This window comes from Tetrao urogallus (assembly GCF_951394365.1).
Source record: "Tetrao urogallus genome assembly, chromosome: 20".
NCBI lineage: Eukaryota > Metazoa > Chordata > Aves > Galliformes > Phasianidae > Tetrao > Tetrao urogallus.
In genome coordinates, this window is record NC_136833.1 from 7,049,862 (window position 1) to 7,067,609 (window position 17,748).

At 39.1% G+C, this 17,748-nt stretch overlaps 1 protein-coding gene across 1 annotated transcript in view; it reads left to right on the plus strand.

Moving 5' to 3' along the window:
• ULK2 (unc-51 like autophagy activating kinase 2) overlaps window positions 1-17,748 on the plus strand; it is a gene marked incomplete at both ends in the record, with an annotated part of 34,168 nt that overhangs the window by 12,921 nt on the left and 3,499 nt on the right. Inside the window, 16 exons of the mRNA XM_079544994.1 lie at window positions 782-855; window positions 1,658-1,759; window positions 2,076-2,134; window positions 2,436-2,518; window positions 5,036-5,086; window positions 5,430-5,518; window positions 5,882-6,053; window positions 6,517-6,577; window positions 9,500-9,637; window positions 10,755-10,900; window positions 11,248-11,328; window positions 14,024-14,310; window positions 14,474-14,667; window positions 15,172-15,281; window positions 15,942-16,094; window positions 16,840-17,048. Coding sequence (XP_079401120.1) covers window positions 782-855; window positions 1,658-1,759; window positions 2,076-2,134; window positions 2,436-2,518; window positions 5,036-5,086; window positions 5,430-5,518; window positions 5,882-6,053; window positions 6,517-6,577; window positions 9,500-9,637; window positions 10,755-10,900; window positions 11,248-11,328; window positions 14,024-14,310; window positions 14,474-14,667; window positions 15,172-15,281; window positions 15,942-16,094; window positions 16,840-17,048 — 2,009 coding nt within the window. The remainder of the gene's footprint in view (window positions 1-781; window positions 856-1,657; window positions 1,760-2,075; window positions 2,135-2,435; window positions 2,519-5,035; window positions 5,087-5,429; window positions 5,519-5,881; window positions 6,054-6,516; window positions 6,578-9,499; window positions 9,638-10,754; window positions 10,901-11,247; window positions 11,329-14,023; window positions 14,311-14,473; window positions 14,668-15,171; window positions 15,282-15,941; window positions 16,095-16,839; window positions 17,049-17,748) is intronic.

Consider the following 17,748-nt stretch of genomic DNA (forward strand, 5'->3'; position numbering starts at 1 on the left):
CAAGGCTCTAAGCACAGTTCTACCTGGGCTTTCCTGTTGTAGACCTTCCCAAGAGTTTTTGAGAAGTTTTAGACATGTAGCTTATAAACTATTTTGTGACAGGAGGAGGTTCAGCATTGTAACTGAGAGCTGTTAGTTTTAAAGATGCTGCCAAGCTGCAATTTATGAGGAACTTGGGAGTTTCAGTCTCTCATTGCTCTCTCTGTTATGTGTCCATATAAAAAGACTTTGGTTTTGGCATGTTTCTTCTTATGCTTCTTTTTTTTTTAACCAAAGTCTGAGGTCTGTTCCAACTCAGTCCATCTTCTGAACACCACAAAAGAAACAGAATTTATTTTACTGCTCTTACTTAATAACTTCAGATACTGTTCTCTATGTAGAAAATTCAGGCATCTGAAGCTTAATTTCTAGAACTTCTTCCTGCTGTGATGTCACTGAAGCATACAGTATGCTCATCAGTCTTAATGAACCATTTATCTTTAGAAACTGACTTTAATCCTTTCTTACTGATGCCAGACAGCATGTTCTGCAGCTGGGGAGATGGCTGAGCAGTAATTTCTACAAATGATGCCACTGCTGCTTTCTTCTCTTGCTATTTGGAAGATAGTACGTTATTCTTTCAGTGTTTAACATAGCTTTTGCTGTTCCATGAAGATGGATTGTACCTGTTTTTAGCCCTCTCACTGATAATTGTAGCAGATTTCAATAAAAGATGATCTCTAGATTACAAAAATTTGAAAATTGTCTTTCTTTTTGTTGACAAATGTGTTTCTTTCCACAGCTGACTTTGGTTTTGCTCGTTATCTGCACAGCAACATGATGGCTGCAACTCTGTGTGGTTCCCCAATGTATATGGTGAGCGACTGCATTTCTCAATTTGAAGCTTAAGCCTTCTACTACCAGAACAAAATAGTTGACTGCTGGCAGATTGGCAAATGCCTGAGGTTACTTGGAATCGTTAAGGACAGCATTGTAGCTTTCCATTCCATACTTTTACTAGTTCCCCTTTTTCCTGTGGTTTAGAGATCATGATTGTTAAAATGAAAAGAAATGAGGGAGACACTGAGTGTTTTTAGTGCTGTTCCCTTTTCTCTTAATGTGTTCTCTATGCTTCTCCCACCCCCTTTTTCCTTTCTAATAAACAATTTGGAGTTGCTTGCCATTATTTTTTGCTAAGTGGTGGTATTTATTTCAGCACTAAGATATCTGTCTTTGCACTGCCACTCCTATATTATGTGGTCACGGGAAAATCACTTTGTTTTCGCTTGTCTTGTTTTTTATGTGTGAAATGGTGATGATGGTATTCCTTGTGAAATCCTTGCTTATTTATCTACAAGAAGGACTGCATCAACCAAGTAAATACTGCTTACTTTGTGTTCCCATACATGCAGATCATTAGCTTCTTTCTTTAGAACATCAGCGTTCCTAGTTTTATGTTTCTGATACGTAACTTTCATCTTAGGTAGTGTAATATAATTACCTTTCAAGTAATGATGCAGACTAAAATCCTTTCATTTCCTATTAAATATTTTAAATTAAATATTTTACTCTTTACAAAAAGCTGATCTCTTAATACCACTCTGACAGAAGTATTGTGTAATTCATATTGTGGTTTTGTCTTTTGCTTTGCCTTCTGAGATCTTCCTGTACTTTCCAGGCCCCTGAAGTGATTATGTCTCAACACTACGATGCTAAAGCAGATCTGTGGAGTATAGGGACTGTGATTTATCAGTGTCTTGTTGGAAAACCACCTTTTCAGGTAACACTTTTATTTCTGTTTCCCTCTTTCTATTACTCTTTACAGTATCATGGAAATTCCCAGAGCTTTTCCTTCCAGGCATGAAAGGAAAACAGAGTTAAATAGGGATGTTTGAATGCTGATGCTTGAAAGGCCAGATAGCCTGAGGATACCAAAGGGAGAAATTGCTTGTACTTGTATTTTGTGTTCAATCTAGGGCAAATGCAGGACACTCAGTACTGAAGTCAGTGCTGTGCTTGGTGTATGTGTGCATAGGTACAGAAGCTACTTTCTCTGCTAAACTGAACTATAACTAATATGCATTTTTATTTGACAGGCCAATAGTCCTCAAGATCTGAGAATGTTTTATGAAAAGAACAGGAATTTGATTCCTAGGTATGTCACCCTGATCTTTCCTGTCGCTTATGTTTGTTGATTGAACACTTTTTCCTCTTTGAGAATGCCTGGGATGCATACAAATATGCTGTGTTGCTGTCTTGATAAGGAAGCAGTATGATAGCAGTGACTCTCATTGTGTCTTACCTTCACTACATTGCTGAGTTGAGTATCCTGTACTAAGGTTATGTAGTGAAAATTTGGGGACGTGGTAGAATGCTTCCAGACGTTTTTAATGCATTATACATTATGTAATATATGTGTGAAAGTTAATGCATGGTTAAATTCCTTTTGTATGCAGCATACCTCGAGAAACATCAACTTACTTGGCTGACCTGCTGTTGGGTTTGCTTCAGAGAAACCAAAAAGACAGGATGGACTTTGGTATGTAACTTTTCCTTTTGCCCTCTTGTTTTGACATGTTAGTTGTATACATGTGACCAAAGCAATTGTCCTCACCTTTTGTCTACAGGCTGTAACATGAAAAAATGAAGTGTATTTTTCTTCCGTGTTACCGTAAAAGGGGGCTGTAATAAAAGAAACAAATAAAAAGCCTCAACAACAACAAATAAACATTGTTAGTTAACGACTGTCAGTATTAAATGAAGCATATAAATTATTACTTTGTTGTTGAGAAGTGAATTACAGTTGTGGCCTCCCTTCCTTCCGTTTACTGATATATCTTAAATTTTGGTGTCAGTCATTTTTGCTGCTTTTATTATTTTATCCAAAATCAGACAGGTGCTATATGTTATGTTTTTCATGGTAATTGTTTAATTTGCACAACTTTTTAATTGCAGTTTTATCCCAAATCCCAGGAAATGTTAATCTTAAACATTTAGCTGAATAAAATTAACTTGATATAAAACAATGTGTTTTGTATGAAGATTTGTTTTAGCAACAAGGTAGAAGATGCTTCACATTTAATCCGTGGGATGGTGAGAGGGAGCCTAAACTTCAAATCTCTTCAGGCTCTTTGTAGATGAGGCAGACTTCTCTCCTTCCCTTTACTATTAGGTCTCATGATGCTGAGATCCTTGGGTGAATTACAACCCTGAGACGTGCTCAGTTTCATTTCTGCTCACAGAGGTTCACATTGCTGTTTAGTTAAGCATGCAAGCTTAGTTTTGTTGCAGTGCTGAAATGCACAAAGTGTCTCGTTCACTCGTGATCCTTGTGTAGTTGTGAGAAGACTATGTTCAATAGGCTGAGGAGAAAGGAGGGTTTGAAAGGTATCTGGGATGTCTACTTCAAGCCTTTCCTGATTGCATTGTTTTAAACTTGCCAATTGCTGATATGTTTTGCTCTAAAAATGTCAAACTTTGACAAATAATTTGAAATTAAAAGCACCGATTCTGGAGTAATGAAGATGTTGCTGCTTTTTGATAATCAGGCGTGGTTTTTTGTGTAGATGTAACTTAAGTAACATGATATAAATGCTGTATGTTAGAAATTAGGTATAGGAAAAAAACTCAAGAGTATTTGGTCAAGATATCCCGGATGACTCTGACAGTATTCAGATGTCAACTTTTAAATTTGGAAAGAAGAATTAATATGTCACAAATGTGGATTTTGAGTGATGGATTCCACCTGCGCTCTCGGCGTGCTGATCTCCACAGTTTCTTCAAACCTGGGAAATTCACTGTAACATTATGGCAGTATGAGAACGTGTTTGTGCTAAGAAAGAAAAACAGAAAGCAGAATGGTAGTGAGGAAAGTCGTGTTTCCCTTGGCTGAGTCGCTTGAAGGGCCTCAAAGGGGCTGCTCTGGAATGTGCTTAGCAAGGGGAGTGAAAGGGAGAGCGTATAACTGAGCCCTGTTGCCTCTTGTTCAAGTGAAAAATAGCATTGGAAATCTTGCTTATCTTTTAGTGATATCAAGAAGAACAGCAGGTGTTGTAGAAAAGCTCAGAACACCTGATCCTCGTGTTAATCATTACACTGTTCTGGTGTTACTGCTAGCCTCTCTCCTCTATCAGTTTGTGGAAGAAAGTGTTGCTGAAGGGAGGAGAGTGCAGACCAAAGGGTTTTCTTTGAGGTGTTGGCTTGTTTTTTTTCTTTCTTTCTTTCTCTCCCTTGTTATTTGCTTAGGTCTAATGAACAGTGTTGTTTTTCCTCAGCTTTTAGAACATTAAAGCTCACAAAGATCAGCAGTTAGGTTCCGCTCACCATCAATTCTCCCTCACTAAGGTCTCATGTTTTAGAAGTTTCCGTGTGAACTGTTGGTCAACTGGTTATGCTAACTCATCCATCTCAGAGTATCCATTTACAGCAAAAGCAAGCATTTCTATTGTTAGAACAATAACAAGTTAGCTAATGAAATTGTTCAAGAAAATGGTGTTTACCTCTGCTTTAAAATGAGCCAACTGCACAGGTTTCTGTTCTTCCATAGGGAATTTGGAAGGAGAATGGCTGCTGGTCTGTTGTGATCTTCAGCCATTGAAGGAGTAGCATTAAATAATTTCAAAAATAAGCATCATTTTTTGGGAAAGGCAGAAGTGAAAATACTTTCAATGTTTGATGTGAAAGATGGTCTTCATTTTGAAGAGCAAATCAAAACCAAATTTGTGCCATATTGTACATAGCAAACATAATTTGTTATGAGTGTTGGAATTCCTCTTGTGTACATGAACCTTACGTTCAGTTACAAAATGTCCTTTAGTGATTGTATCTGATTTGTCCTGCTGGCTGTTATTGGAAGTTATTAAATTAATTTCATTTCCTTTCCAAATGCTATACCAACATGTAACATGGAAGGCTTTAATCTGTTGCAAGCTTTTCATCCTCTGGCTATGAAATATTGATTCTGGGAAGGCAACCATTTACCACTATCCGCATTACAGTCTAAAAATTGTGTCATTTGTACATGAATTCTCAATGGTGGTTGTTTCTTGTTCTACAGAAGCATTTTTCAACCACCCTTTCCTAGATCAGATTTCAACAGTCAAAAAATGTAAGTAGTTTTGGTTTTTCATTTATTTTTGTAAATGAATGTTGGGGCCTAGAGGGGAGTTAAAATCTGCCATATTCCTGAGATGTTTTCTCAAGTCTGACTTTTACGTTCTACTGTGAGCCTCAGAGTTGAATCTTTTTCAGTACTGTGCTGTGCTGACACACGACTCTCATTCCTTTCACATTTCAACTTAACTTAAAGCCCATGTGTGTTTAAGGATACGTGGTGTTTATACATTCATATAAAAGTTTATGGATGAAAAGTAGTGAGGAAATGAGTTTGTTTGCAATTCAGGCTTTCAGAATGCTAAACCCACATTTTTGTTTGGGTTTTCCTCTTTTAGCCTGTCCCGTACCAGTGCCCACATATGCAGGCTCAGTCTCCGGCAGTTCCTGTGGCAGCTCACCTTCCTGCCGTTTTGCTTCTCCTCCAGTAAGTTCCCCCTTTTACAAAACAATCTCTAGAAAATATTTTCTGTAATGTTTGGCCAAGAATTAGCTCTGTAAATTCTTGGACACAGAATAGCTCTCAAGTAAGCCACTACCTTTTTCTAGAAAAATTGTTAATGTTTTGGTTCTGTCTTGTTTCTTGTGTTGTACTTTATGGGTGGGTTTTTTTTGTTGTTTGTTGTTCTAAAGACTTAAAACGTGATCCAGAATGTGAACTTCTTTTGTTTATTTGGCCTATGGTGGTGATAATTCCTACTTCAGAGGCTTTATTCCGAAAAGAGCAATTTTACCTTATGAATCAATAGATTTGTAGCAGAGGTTTCTTACTCCTCCCTCCCTGCTTCAGTCTCTTCCAGACATGCAGCATATTCAAGAAGAAAACTTGTCTTCCCCTCCATTGGGTCCTCCAAACTACCTTCAAGTGTCTAAGGACTCTGCCAGTACCAGTAGCAAGAACTCTTCCTGTGACACAGATGACTTTGTTCTTGTCCCACACAACATCTCTTCAGACCACTCATGTAAGAACCTTCCCTATTTTTACATTTTAAAACGTTTTTCACTGATAACATATCTTCGTCTTGCTATTGTTTGTCTCTCTTTTCTCTAAATATGTCTCAGTTCACATTGGATCTAATTTATTCACTTTTGTTTACTTTTTGAAGGAAGGCTATTTGGTATTTGTCCATGTCCATATGGGACATTTTTATCTGCAACTGAGTGACCAGATATGCCAAGATTTTAAGTTGTGGCCGTTTTAAGTCATGGGCAGTGTTGGACTTCGGCAGTAGAGCATTTGTTATAGGTCACATCTGAGGCATTTTCTTATGCAAAGCAACTTGTAGAAAACTTGTATGTGTTCACAGAAGTTTGTCAGAGGTTTTTATTCTTATATCAGTAATACTGGAGAGTTTTGTTGGTTTTTTTTTTTTAAGATTCTGCCTCATGATGTGGGTTTTCAGTGTGTTCTTCTTTTTGCTGTAGATGATATGCCATTGGGAGCAGCTGGCAGGCGGGCTTCGAGCGAGTTCTTGATGTGTGGAGGGTAGGTGTGCTGAGCTTCATCCAAAAAAAGTCTCATGTTCTAAAACGGGTACTGTAGCTGTAGAAGATGTTGCTGGGCTTTTTGGCATTTGATGGATTTACATAGCTGTGAGTGAACTTTCTTGAAGATTAATACAGCAAGTTGAATTTAATATGAATGTGTCAACAGCTTAAATCCAGAAAGCTTTGCTGCAAAGCAGGTAGTTTCTCTGATGTGAAGAACAGCCTGTTTGACAGCGTTTCTTGTTTTCACAGGCAGTCACCATTAACTATTTCTGGAAGCTCAGGAACTGTACAGAAACCATCCTCAACCTCTTCTCGAAGTACTGCTTCTGGTACAACTAACAGGTGTGTGATGGAGGCTTAGTATTTCCTTTTTTAAAAAAAAGGTTCTTTGTTGTATTTTTGTTTGATTAGTTTGTTTTTATTGTGGATTACTATAGGAAACTGAATTGAAATGGCTACACTTAATGCAATGTAGTGGCTGATGGCTGCAAAGCTGACTTCTGGTTCAGATTCACCCCAAAAAGATTTCCTTGAGGAAAGTGAGCTTTATTCTGGCTGATTGTAGCTTGAACTGTCTAAAGAGAAACTTCAGAAACAGAATTAATTTGTTCTTTTTGTGTGATGAAGCACGACATGTTCCTTGTTTACTGAGTCACGATGTTCAATGTAGTTTCCTTTTCGAGAAGTAGTTGTGAGAAAAGAGGAATTTAAAGCCCATTTTGCAATGGGTTTGTGTCTCCTGCATAGACTGTCTTGTGTCTTCTAATTGCTTACAGAGATATGGCTTCTGTGAAAGCAGTTATTGTGAATTTCACATTTGTGGCTTGCAAGATACCAAAGAAGCTACATGTAACATGTATTGCAGCTTTTTAATCAGCAGGGCTATTAACAAGGGCCTTTTCTGCCTCACTGCAGACCAAGTTTCTAATAGTTCAAAATGAATTTTATCAGTAGTGCTTGATATCTTTCATGGATTATATTGGAAACTTGATTCTGATCTTTAGCTATTTACGTAAAGGTAAACAATAAACTGAAGGTGTAGATTTGTCATTTGACCAGGTAATAAATTTCATGTTTTCAGTATAAAATAGAGAGTGAGTGACTAAATGGGGAATAAAGCTCTTATGCTGGGTGTATTTTTGGCTTACACTGGAACTACGGAGCTGCAAGTCAGCATTATTTGTTTAGAAATGCTTGTCACAAGAAAAGTTTGCTACTTTGTGCTGATCTTTTTGCAGTTTGTGAAAAAGCTGCTGACAGGGGTTGTCAATGAAGCTGTGGTCTTGCGTTGTGTGTTTAAGGGCAAAAAGTCTGAACTGTTTGGTTGTGAAGATCTGTTTGCTCTGGATTGACCGTTTACAAAAAATGCATTGTAATTTTTTATTTTAAGTTGTTACTCATCACAGTTTCTAGAATTACAGCTTTTATGAAAATATGCAAGTTTTATTTTCTGTATGTTACTAAGTAAAGAGCTAAATGGTTTGTGGTTAGAGAACAGGTGCCTACTGGTCACATTTTCAGTGGTTGTACTACAACAGTTTGATTGAGTTATTGGTTGAATAAATGCAGACTGACTGCTTGGGGCGTCATCTCAAGGCAGCAGTGTGTGCATCTTGTATCTACCAGATGCTTTGGGTTTTGGTTATTTTTTGCTGTGAAACGTTCTTTCTTAGTGTGTCATTGTTTTCAGAATGTTGTTATGCCCTGTGAAACAGTGAATTTTTCTGATTAGCTGATCAAACTATATGAATTGCACCCATAATTAAGCTGCTTTGTGGCAAGTGGAGGAAGCTGTGATGCTTCTCAGGCTCCAGGCAGGATAAGTGGAGGCTGTTCATTCCTCTGTGGTTAATTCCTACTTTTATTCTCTATGCTGAGACACTCAGTGAGCATGGATTTAAAATCAGTGATACTTGTGAGGCTGCAAAAAATGTTGGTACAGATTTATTCAGATCTGACTTTCAGATAACTCAATACCTGGGAACTGGGTGGCAATAAAAGGACAAATTGTGTTCTTTTGCTAAGGGAGAGCTGTGTGTATGAGGAAGTTGTATTTCATTTTCAGAGGTTGCAAAGGGAGTGTGACGGAGTCATAAATCCACAGTTCTGTTCAGCTGTATCCATGTAGTGGTGTAACTGCTTGTTTTCTAAAGCTCGTGGTAGAACTTTTTTCACATCTCCTCTGAGAATCTCTAATCTTTGCCTTTCTCTTCTCTGAAGTGTTGATCAATAAAGGGCCAGACACCAAGCTGATTATCTTCCAAAAAGTCCTTGAGTTTGAAATCCTTTTTGTCTAGCTCTTTTAAAAGTGTTGGTAACTGATTACACTGTGGTGGTTTCATTCCCTTATCTGGCAGTACACTGAGGTGAGCCAGGTCACTGACACATAGTTGAACTTGGGTAATGCTAATCTGCAGTTTGCGTCTGTGGATTAATGTTCAGGTGTGTGGTTTTGGTCGTTTTGTCAGGGGTTGGTTACATAACATGTTTTCCTTTTGCAAGTTCACTCTGTCTCATGGGATATCTCGGCGCTTTAGTGGCTTTTATACACATTCCAGCCCTGCTGCTGAACTTCCTGTTCTTAGTGCAGTGGGTTTTCCTAGAACGCTATTTTGAAGCGTTGTAAACAGAGCAGGAGGATTGGCAGGAAGGTGAAGGGATCTGTAGATTGCTGTGATGCATAACGAAGTGTACAGCACTTCAGCCTGTGTAAGAGAGGCAGTTAGTAACAAACAGATCTCAGCCTTCTGCAGAGTGCCAGAGCTAGACCAGGACAGGCGAAGATATGCTGCGTGCACGGAGCATGGGCTCAGATTTTCCACTTCCCAGATTTTCTTGAAATTTTGAGGATGGTACAATTCAGTGAAAGATCTGCCTACCTCTGTTCATCTCCTCTCTTTGCACCTTCCAACTTCAGGCATTGCCAGCCTTCTGTATCCCCTCGCAGCGAAACAGCACCTATCCCAGTTCCTACTCAGCTACGGAATTACCAGCGTATAGAACAGAACCTCTCCTCTACTGCCAGCCCCGTGTCAAACCCCCACGGATCACCAAGGTGAGTTTTCAGACTCCTTTTTCTTGGTTCTGGTAGTATTTGTACCCTAACAGATATCTGTGCTTTCTTATTGATGTCTTTTTACTTTTTTGACACAGCCCCATAATAGAGAGGCATTTTAATGAGAAATAATAGTCCTTCACAATCTCAAGATTGTTGAATGGGCAGTTGACATTTTTCAGTAAAACAAGATGATCTTGTTCCTTTGCTCAAATGCAATGCAGGAGAATAAAAAGATGAAGCTTTGCTCTTTTTGATTTCTCTTTGTGTAATATGCAGTGTTACATCATAAACTAGAAAGTCAGTAATAAGTTAGGTTCTGTTTTCACACATGCAGTGATGAGTTGGATGCATTGTTTTGTCAAATATCAAGGAATCAATTTTTTTTGCATGCTAATTAACTAGCTTGTCTTAATACAAAGCTCCAGTGTGCTGGATTTATTCTGTGCCTTGCAATCAACAGGATTGGGGTGGTAAAGGTCAAAGACTCAGAAACAGACTGCTTAGAACTCTGGAGTTCTTTACAAAAACACAGTTCCTTCCTTTTATTAATTTTTGTCTTCAAGATCTGATTTTGCAGTTGTTTCTGCACTTGAAAAAGTGCCTTTCTGTAAAATATTTGTTGTCAGTGGCTGAGCTTTATTCCAAGTCTAATACTTAAACATTATGGTAATTTTTATTCTAAATTCCTTCCTTTTCCTACCATAAAAACAAACGTGTATGTCAATGTGTTTCACTCAGTAGTAAAATTCATGTAATGTCTGAACAGCAGGAATCCATTTACTAAGAACTATTTAAAATTTCTACAGTTAACAGACAGGCTGCTGTGACTTAAGTTTCCTTAGGTTCCAAAACCCTCAGTGTGGACAAAGGGAATTGTATCTTGTTTTCAAAATGAGAGACTTTTTAGTTTAATAAGCCTCAACTTCACAATTCTGTTTAAATATCAGAGTTGTTTGTTGGTTTTTGTTTTTTTTAATTGATCATTGTACTCCTATGGGAATTCAGAATCTTAACTCAAGAAACCACAGTTGCATGGTTACTGTAACTGGTAACTGTAGTGTGTTAAACAACTATTTTCTTTTCTTTCTCTTTTTTTTTCTTTTTCTTTTTCCAGAGCTGGGGTTGTCAGACGCTCAAATACCAGCCCAATGGGCTTCATGAAGATGGGCTCCTGTTCTCCAATACCAGCTGATGCTGTGCAGGGTGTTGGGCGCAGGTTATCCACGGGATCTTCGAGGCCATATTCTCCTTCACCACTAGGTAAGCTCCAGTTCTAATTCTTACTCATTCTCAGTAATTAGCAAGGATTTAGCTGAAGCAGTAATTCAGAAAACAAATTCCTGTTTAAAACTTCAACTGAAATTTGTCCAAATAGATCATAGAATCACGTAGATTGGGAAAGACTTTCATGATAGTAGAATCCAACATCGGCCTGACCTACCAGATCACATCCCTTACGTTCACATCCACGTCTCTTAAACATCTCCACGGCTGGGGCTCTGCCACTTCCCTATGCAGCCCATTCCCATGTTTGATCACCCACTCCTTGAAGAAATAAGTAGGTGAAGAGTAAAGCATAAATTCACATTTTGATTTTATTTACTTAGTTGGAACTATACCTGAGCAGCTCAGCCACTGTTGTTGCGGACAGCTTCAAGGTCATGAGTCCAGGAGCAGAAACTTCTCAGGTGAGAGACTTTGGACAATAACACAACCAGTACAGTTTTGATTAAACCTTCCACAGAGTTTCATGAAAGAGGAGGGGCAGCATTACATTAGTGTGGGTTAATGGGAAGCATTTGGTAAGCTGTGCACTGAAATTCTGTAGAAACTTAGCCTGGGTTTGGCTGTGTCAGGACTCGTTTCTCTGTATTTAATTGCCTACACAATCAGAAGTTTGTTGTTTTGTTTTTTACCCAAGTTGAACAGCAACTCTAACACCTGTCTTTAACAAGGGATGAAATGGGATAGATGAGATTATAATGAATGGTCTGAACACGTTTCTCAGAATCTGACTTTGACAGACCAGCATTTTCATGCCAGCACTCAAAAAAGGGAAGAACTACCAGTGTGCAGTGTGTGGCATGTTCTCATCACTCTCTTAGGGAATTGCCAGGAATCTGATGTTAATATTGCTAAGCTTTCAGTAAGCTTTGCAAGTCATAAATTGTTCCAGTGCACCAGGAGGCGGCAGCAGGGGTGGGAGAGTGTTTTTTACTGTACACACAACTTAGATGCAAGCTCTTCTTTGTCCAGAATACCAGCTACACTCTTTATTTTGACCTTTTAGGGAAGTGTTTAAACTACAATGTGTGTTATTTTTCCTGCTTTAATGCTTCCCAAAATTCTCTGGAGGTAATAACCTTCATTTCTTGGAGTTTATATTTCAGATATCTGGACATTAAATAAGTTTTATGAGGTCTTAAAAATGTCCCTCATAAGTGTTACGCTGCTGGCAATCTCAACAAAAGACTAGGAATGAGTAAAGCCTCAGATTTGAAATAGTCTCTTGTATTTTAAAAGAAAAATAAAAAAGCTGAGGAGAAAATGAAGGGAAAACAAAGCTGTGTGAGCTCCTCTTTTGTTCCATCTTTTTGGGATAGCACTGTTTTGTGGCTCTAGGAGTATTTAATGTTTCATTTCTCTGTCTGTTTCCTGCAATCTATTCCTATTTGATTTTATTGTTTCTTAATTTCCAGTGACTGCAGTGTTATTTCTGCTTGTAAAATACCACAAATGGCAGCATGTCTGCTTTTCAGCATTTAAATGGGTAAATTGACTTTGCTTCAGGGTGAAGTGAGATCATCTGTACAGAGATTTTCTAGGGACTGAAGATGTCTGTCTTAATGCAGCTTCTGAACTAATTGAGTTACCCTTTGCTGCTGCCAGTGGCAGCAGAGGAGAGTTTGAATTCAGAAGCCTGCCCAGTGGTGGGAATGACACTAGAACAGCAACCAGGGAAATTTAAGGCTGCTTTTTGAGATAAAGCTGAATTTAGTGCTGTGGGACAGACAAGCAGGCTGATTTCAATGGAGTTGAAATTTCATGAGTATAGAATTTAGGGGATTTAGTGAGGAGTAGACTGGAATACTCTGCTGGAGCTTCAGGCAGAAGGTCTGTTCTAAAGCACATTGTTTAAATGGAGAGGAATGGAATCAAAATGAAATGGCTTATATTCAAAATCTAACTACCAAGAGCATAAGCTTAAGAAGGTTGCAGAATGTGGCTTAGCAGCTGGGCACTTTACTGAGCAAACTGCAAGAAGCTGGACATTGGCTCCACTTCACAAATATATGCTTGAAGAACAATCTTGGAAAATTGCCTTGGCCAGCTGCTGAGAATTTTGCATACTAAGACATGGTACAGCCTAGGAACAAATAGTTAGAATAGTGTAAGCTTTGCCATTTCTTTTTAAGGCAAATGGGATTTTTATCACTTTGTTCTTTGGGGTTACAGTGGTATACATTTTATCTGGAAAGCTGTGGCCACAGGGCTGAAGTCTTATGTATTGTTTGAAACTGCACCGTTCCTCTTCTTGAAGCTTAAAAATACCACATGGAAGATGCAATTTTAATCAAATATTGGATTTTTTTATATTGAAAGTGGAAGAGAACCTTTTGGGTAGGTGAGATGTTCATAGGAGTGTTTCCTTACAGTCCTCTGCTTGCAGATTACAGCTCTTCCATTTCAATTTGCTTTACGAGAAACTTTGCATTCATACTGAAGTGTGGACTTTCTTTGTACATGGTGAGCTTTTGAAAAACATCTGACAACCTAAAAATAAATGGCTGCCCTAATAATGATCCTAAAATGTTTCATTTGAATAACTTGTTTATTAAGGTTTTTGTTTTTTAATACCTACTTTTCTCACAGAAAATGTGAGGGGAGCAGCCTTTTGTGTCTGCAGATGAAATTATTACAAACAAAAAAAGTCATTAACACACAACTTTGTATTCACGTGCTGTTTACAAGAATGCAATTCCAATACTTGGAAACCTCTTTTCAGTTTAGAGTCCTGGTGGCTGTGCTTGAAATTTTAGCATTGGTTATGCCATTCCTGCTGAATCCAACCACTTTATATGTCTTGGAGTAGGTTGCCAGAAGTAATGCAGCTGCCAGTACAGCTGTCACCCTGCAATCTTGCCTCTTTGGCAGCTTGAATGTGAGTGTCATCTCATCAAGTGTATGTAGCCTCAGCCCGTATAGTCAACAGGATAAATCCATCCTGTTTGCCATTTAGTGAGCTGATAATCAAACACGTATCTCAGTAGTGCATCCTTATCTCCTTTCAGATTAATGATGCTCTCTAGTGTTTTGAGTTTCGTTGATACATTTCCAAGCACTGCACGTAGAAATCTTTTTCACTGCTTTTCATCCCTACAGGTTCTCCAATACCACCATCTCAGTCTCCACAGTCACTTCTGATGGGAGCTAGGTTGCAAAGTGCACCTACTCTCACGGATATTTACCAGAACAAGCAGAAGCTCAGAAAGCAACATTCAGACCCAGTGTGCCCATCCTATGCTGGGTATGGATACAGTCATTCTCCACAACCAAGTAGGCCAGGTAGCCTGGGAACATCACCCACCAAGCACATGGGGTCATCACCGAGGAGTTCAGACTGGCTGTTCAAAACTCCTTTACCAACAATCATTGGTTCTCCTACTAAGGTAGGTTGAGTTTACCACTGTTTGCAAAATATGAAGTGGTAACACGTTGTCTGAAACCATTCCCAAGAATATCTTGAGGTGCGAATCTTGTGTTTCTTGTTGTTGGTTTTGTTTATTTCTAATATATTCTTTTCTTTTTTTTTTTTTTTTTTTATTCTTTAAGGCAACAGCTCCCTTCAAAATACCTAAAACACAAGCATCCTCAAATTTGCTGGCCCTGGCAAATCGCCAGGGATCTGTAGATGCTCCTTTGCAGCCTAAAGACATCACTGAACCAAGGGACTTTGCACACTTTCACTCGACACAAGGAAGTGACAAGCATGCAGGAGAGCAGCACAGTAAAGCTACGTTTGGCAGGTAGGCATTGCAGTATTTATGACCTGGAAAGTTGAGTAAATAATATGATAGAAGAATGTATGTTGCACACAGCCATTTGGAGGGGTGGAGCATGCAAAAAATGAGCTGTGAGGAGATGCTGATGTTTAGTATATACAACAAGCTTTTTGTACTGCGTATAAACGTTGCAGAGACTTCCTGAAGCACTTTGTGTTGTTGTCTGGTGTTGTTATCTAGTTCCTTTTTGTTTTGATTATCTGACTGTGCAGTCTCACTGACTCTCTGAAGCCTGTTTGATTTTGCTTCGAACATCTAGATGGCAAAATTGGCAGTATTCATTTTTAAGATGAAAGGGTTCATCTATAGTTAGCTCTGTCTCAATATGTCCATGATGAACAGTGAGGTTTCCAGTCATTTTGTACTTGTGTTGAAAGCTTCTCTGTAACAAATATTAAGAATCTGCTGCAAATTAGGAACATTTTACCCTAAATTTTTATTGAATGTGTGTGTTTTTTTTCTGTCTAGATCTGTTAGTACTGGGAAGCTCTCAGATCAACAGGTAAAGACTGCCCTCGGTGGCCAGTTATACCAAGGCAGTACAGACAGCCTGAATACAGAGCGACCAATGGATACAGGTAAGGAACAGATGGATGTGTTTAAGTGGTCCATATATACTATAGCTTTTTTCAGCCAACCAGATAGAGTTCTGCTTCCAACTTCAGTTGTTGGTTGAGACACTTAAGCTTTTTTTATTATTATTTTCCTTAAGGAGATATGTTCTTTAATATAACTTTTAAAATAAGTAAGACAAAAAAGCATCAATTTCTGTGATAAATAAGAAATACTGCTGCTTCCTGGAGTGGCTAGAGGTTTTGTTTTTTCAGTACATTTGTGGCTGTTTCACTTCCTAATTCCAACTTGTTTTCATCTGAAAGTCAGCTTATGTAATTCTGGTTCTTTTTTCTTTACTTTTTTTACCTTCTTCTTTCTCCCCACAAACAGCTAATACCTTGTCACAAATGGCCAACAGGAGATCTGGGTTTGATGTGAGAAGTTCTGCGGACAGGGCTAGTCTTTAGGCCAGCCAAACCTGTCTTTAGAATTTTTCTGTTGCAGCTTTTGCTGCAGGACTGATGTCACTCAGCTTGTTTTATTTGCTGTCAGAACTCCTTACTAGTACAAGTCTTGGTACATCAACATATGTTGTCTTGCAGAACTCCAGTTTTCTGTATATAATTGCTAACCTATGTGATTGCATACAATAGGGGCTAATTTCTGGAAATTTTCTCTTCCAGCCCCAGCAGGGGCCTATGGCATCGCAGTGGCACCTCCTTCCATGGGAAGTGGGGCAAGTTCTCGGGCTGTCATGTTTACTGTTGGGTCCCCTCCAAGCAGTGCCACCCCTCCTACCTGCACCCATATGGTCCTCAGAACAAGAACCACCTCAGGTAAGTCCTCCTGCTGATGGCTGTTGTCAAACAGTGTTCAGACTTGCCCATCCCCTGGGGGCAGTAACCTGCTTACTGCCTTGTGCAGTGGGTCCTCTGGGCCAGGCAAAAAAACAAAAAGCACTCTGCAAAAGCTGAGATGCACCTTAGATTTCTTCTGCCTTTTGTCTCCTAAAAAGAGGGCCAGAGGCACCAGTTTACCATGCAGCAGTGCGTAACGTCTTGAGTGCGCTGTTTTGCTCCCCTATAGGGGTTTTAACCGCATTTATGGCAAAAGTGGAGAGAAATTATTAGACTTCTGATTCTGCATTTTGCCTGCTGCAGTATGTTATAGTAGAAGCAAGGTGAAAGATGTGTGAGCTGACTTCATCTCAGCATGTTGGCTATATTGTCAAATAGCAAAGATCTCAAGGTAGAGGCCAGAATCCGCTCAGGATGAGCAGGACTCTATATTTGCAGCAGTGTGCTTTCATAAATTGTAAGAAAACCTTTGTACTATCGGACTGCCTGCCTTGGAATCCTTGACAGCTGATATTCCAGAATCCATTTTATAAATCATCGCTGTACGTTATAAAGCGTAGCCCTTGCATTCTCTACAGAGTGATGCGAGGAACAACGAAGAGAGCCTCCGAAGAGCGAATCTGTGATGCCTACTGATTTGTCATTTGCTATCATCTGCAGCCTCAGAGCTGCAAGGTGGAGCAACCTATTGGACTGAATGTGTGTGTGTTATTTTTCCTTGTAGTTGGATCAAACAGTTCTGGAGGGTCTCTCTGCTCTACTAGTGGCCGTGTATATATGGGCTCGCCTCCTGGTATTTATATGGGTTCTTCTCCTCCGGGAGCCGAGGCAGCTCCAAGTCTGAAGTACATGCCTTATGGTACTTCGCCTCCCAGCTTAGAGGGCTTTATCACTTTTGAAGCTCCTGAATTGCCTGAGGAAACTTTAATGGAGGTATAGAAAAACAATTTAATGTTTTATAATATAAAATGCTGATAAAACAGAGACGTGGTAAAAACACGACTGCTCAGTGTGCTTGGTAGCTGCTGCTTCTCTATCTCAGATACTCCTCTTTAAAATCTGGAAAATACTCCTGTGTCAATTGTGACTATTTCTCTTTGGTAGTTATTCCTGACATTTCTTGTATTTTAATAGGTAACCAAAGGAACATGACTGCTTTTGTTCACCAGAGCCTTCCAAAGAGGCAGAGCTCTGTTTTAATGCCAAGTCTCTGGATGTGGGTGCTGACAGAAGCAATGTCCCTCTGGGCGTTGTTCCTAACTGCTTCCTCACAGTCAGTAGATGACGTTGCATCCTACTTGTGGGAAGAGTGTTCTGTTTTTCATTTTTATTTTTTTTATGAGTGGTGGAATGTTGCTTTGAAAACACACTTTGGTGTGGTGTTTCACCAGGATGCTCTCCTTGATCTATAAATTTCTTAGGGCAGGTCGCTGTTCTATTTTCTCATTCACATCTTGCTGGAAAGTGTTTGGGTTCTTACCACATCCGTATTTTATAATATGAATGTTTGACAATGCACTGTATTCTTCCCACAGACTGAGTTTAAAATGTATTTAGAGCTGCACTGCTCATGAAAAGATGATAAATATTGCCGAGATGCGTTTGTTTTGTTTTGCAGGTTGATTTTTTTTTA